The sequence below is a fragment of the Monoraphidium neglectum genome (assembly GCF_000611645.1).
Source record: "Monoraphidium neglectum strain SAG 48.87 unplaced genomic scaffold scaffold01491, whole genome shotgun sequence".
Lineage (NCBI taxonomy): Eukaryota > Viridiplantae > Chlorophyta > Chlorophyceae > Sphaeropleales > Selenastraceae > Monoraphidium > Monoraphidium neglectum.
In genome coordinates this window covers 1-1,444 of record NW_014012137.1, presented here as the reverse complement: position 1 = coordinate 1,444, position 1,444 = coordinate 1, and the positions used below count along the sequence as shown (strand labels likewise).

At 68.9% G+C, this 1,444-nt stretch overlaps 1 protein-coding gene across 1 annotated transcript in view; it reads right to left on the bottom strand.

Annotated features, from left to right (window-relative positions):
- MNEG_8062 (Translation initiation factor eIF-2B subunit gamma) overlaps positions 1-990 on the bottom strand; it is a gene marked incomplete at both ends in the record, with an annotated part of 2,340 nt that extends 1,350 nt beyond the window's left edge. The window contains 3 exons of the mRNA XM_014043461.1: positions 174-272; positions 454-877; positions 980-990. Of these exons, the coding sequence (XP_013898915.1) occupies positions 174-272; positions 454-877; positions 980-990 (534 nt within the window). The remainder of the gene's footprint in view (positions 1-173; positions 273-453; positions 878-979) is intronic.
- Between the last annotated feature and the right edge of the window lie 454 nt (positions 991-1,444).

Here is a 1,444-nt window from a genome sequence, read left to right as displayed (position 1 = left end):
GTACAGACAGGCGCTGAAGAACAGGCGGGCAGCTTCCGCAAAGGACGCCGACCGTTTTAAAAACCCGCCTGCCGCCCGCCTGCTCCCTGCCCGGTGTGCTGACCAAGGGTTGCCACCACACGTGAGAGGGGGCGCGCCCCCCCTCGCCCCCAAAGAGACCCCCGTGCCCCCACCGTGGCCTTGTTGCCGAGCGTGGCTGTGGGCGCGACGACGTTGTCGTAGCGCGAGGGCTGGGACCCCGTGAGGTGCAGCGCCGAGTCCGGGGCAGCCACCTGGCGGCCAGGCCGCGAACGCGACAAGAAGAGGTGATGCTCAGACCGCGGGGTGGGGGGCAGACCAAAAAAGGGGGCAGATGCAGTGGGGAATCACGTTGAGAGCGGCCTGCAGCTGCAGTAACGGAACACATGCGCAAGGGTTTGAGCAGGGGAGGGGCGCCGCGGCGGCTGAGCGCACCTCCCGGTTGATGTCGCCGTAAGCCTGCAGGGTGTTGACGCGCCCGCAGAACTTCCCAAGCGGCGCCATGTACACCGCCACCTGCCCCGCCGTGGCGTCGCTGCCGCCGCTGGCGCCCGCGCCGCGCGCCGCGGCCGCGCCGGCATGGAAGCGCCGCATGTAGTCGGCGCCCGGCAATAGCTCCTCCTCCTCCCCGCCACCCGCCGCGGCGCTGCCTTGCCGCAGCAGCCCGAGCCCGCCGCCGCCCGCCACGCCCACGCCTGCGGCCGCGCCGCCCGCGGCAGAGGGCGCTTCGGCGGCGCCGTTGCGGTGCGCGGCGGCGGCGTCGGAGGGGCGCTGCAGCTGGTGGCGGCAGAGGGCGGGTATGAGGTCGAGCTTCACACTGCTGAGGCTGGGCTTTGAAGCCAGCAGCTCCAGCGCCGGCCTGAGGACGGCGATCGAGAGAGGAGCGGAGGGTTGCAAGTGGTGAAGGCGAGACTGCCATGCGGTTGATCGGAGTGAACAAAGGGGAGGAAAGCGAACACACTGCCGGGACATGTACGAGTGCTTGCAGAGGAAAGCGGGCGCTCACCGGCAAACTTATGCACGCGCGCGAACACACGAGCGCACACGATCGTGTATCGCCCCCATCTCACACACACAACTGCGCACACGCACGCACGCACGCGCACACACACACACACACACACACACACACACACACACACACACACATGCCACACGCACGTGCCCACGGGCACACACACAACGGGACTCCACCACCCCCGCCCCACCTGCTGAGTATGTAGAGGTGGTGGTCTATGAGGTCAGACCGCAGCTCCACCCCGCCGTGCCGCTGCACCGCCGCCAGCGGGATCTTGAGGTCCCTCAGGCTGTCGGGGTGCGACGCTGAGAACAGCAGCAGCCGCTGAGAGGGGTCCAGGCCCAGATAGTCCACGCCCTTTTTGGAGGGGGGGGGTGGGGGGAGAGAGAGCGAGGAAGAGAGTGAGGG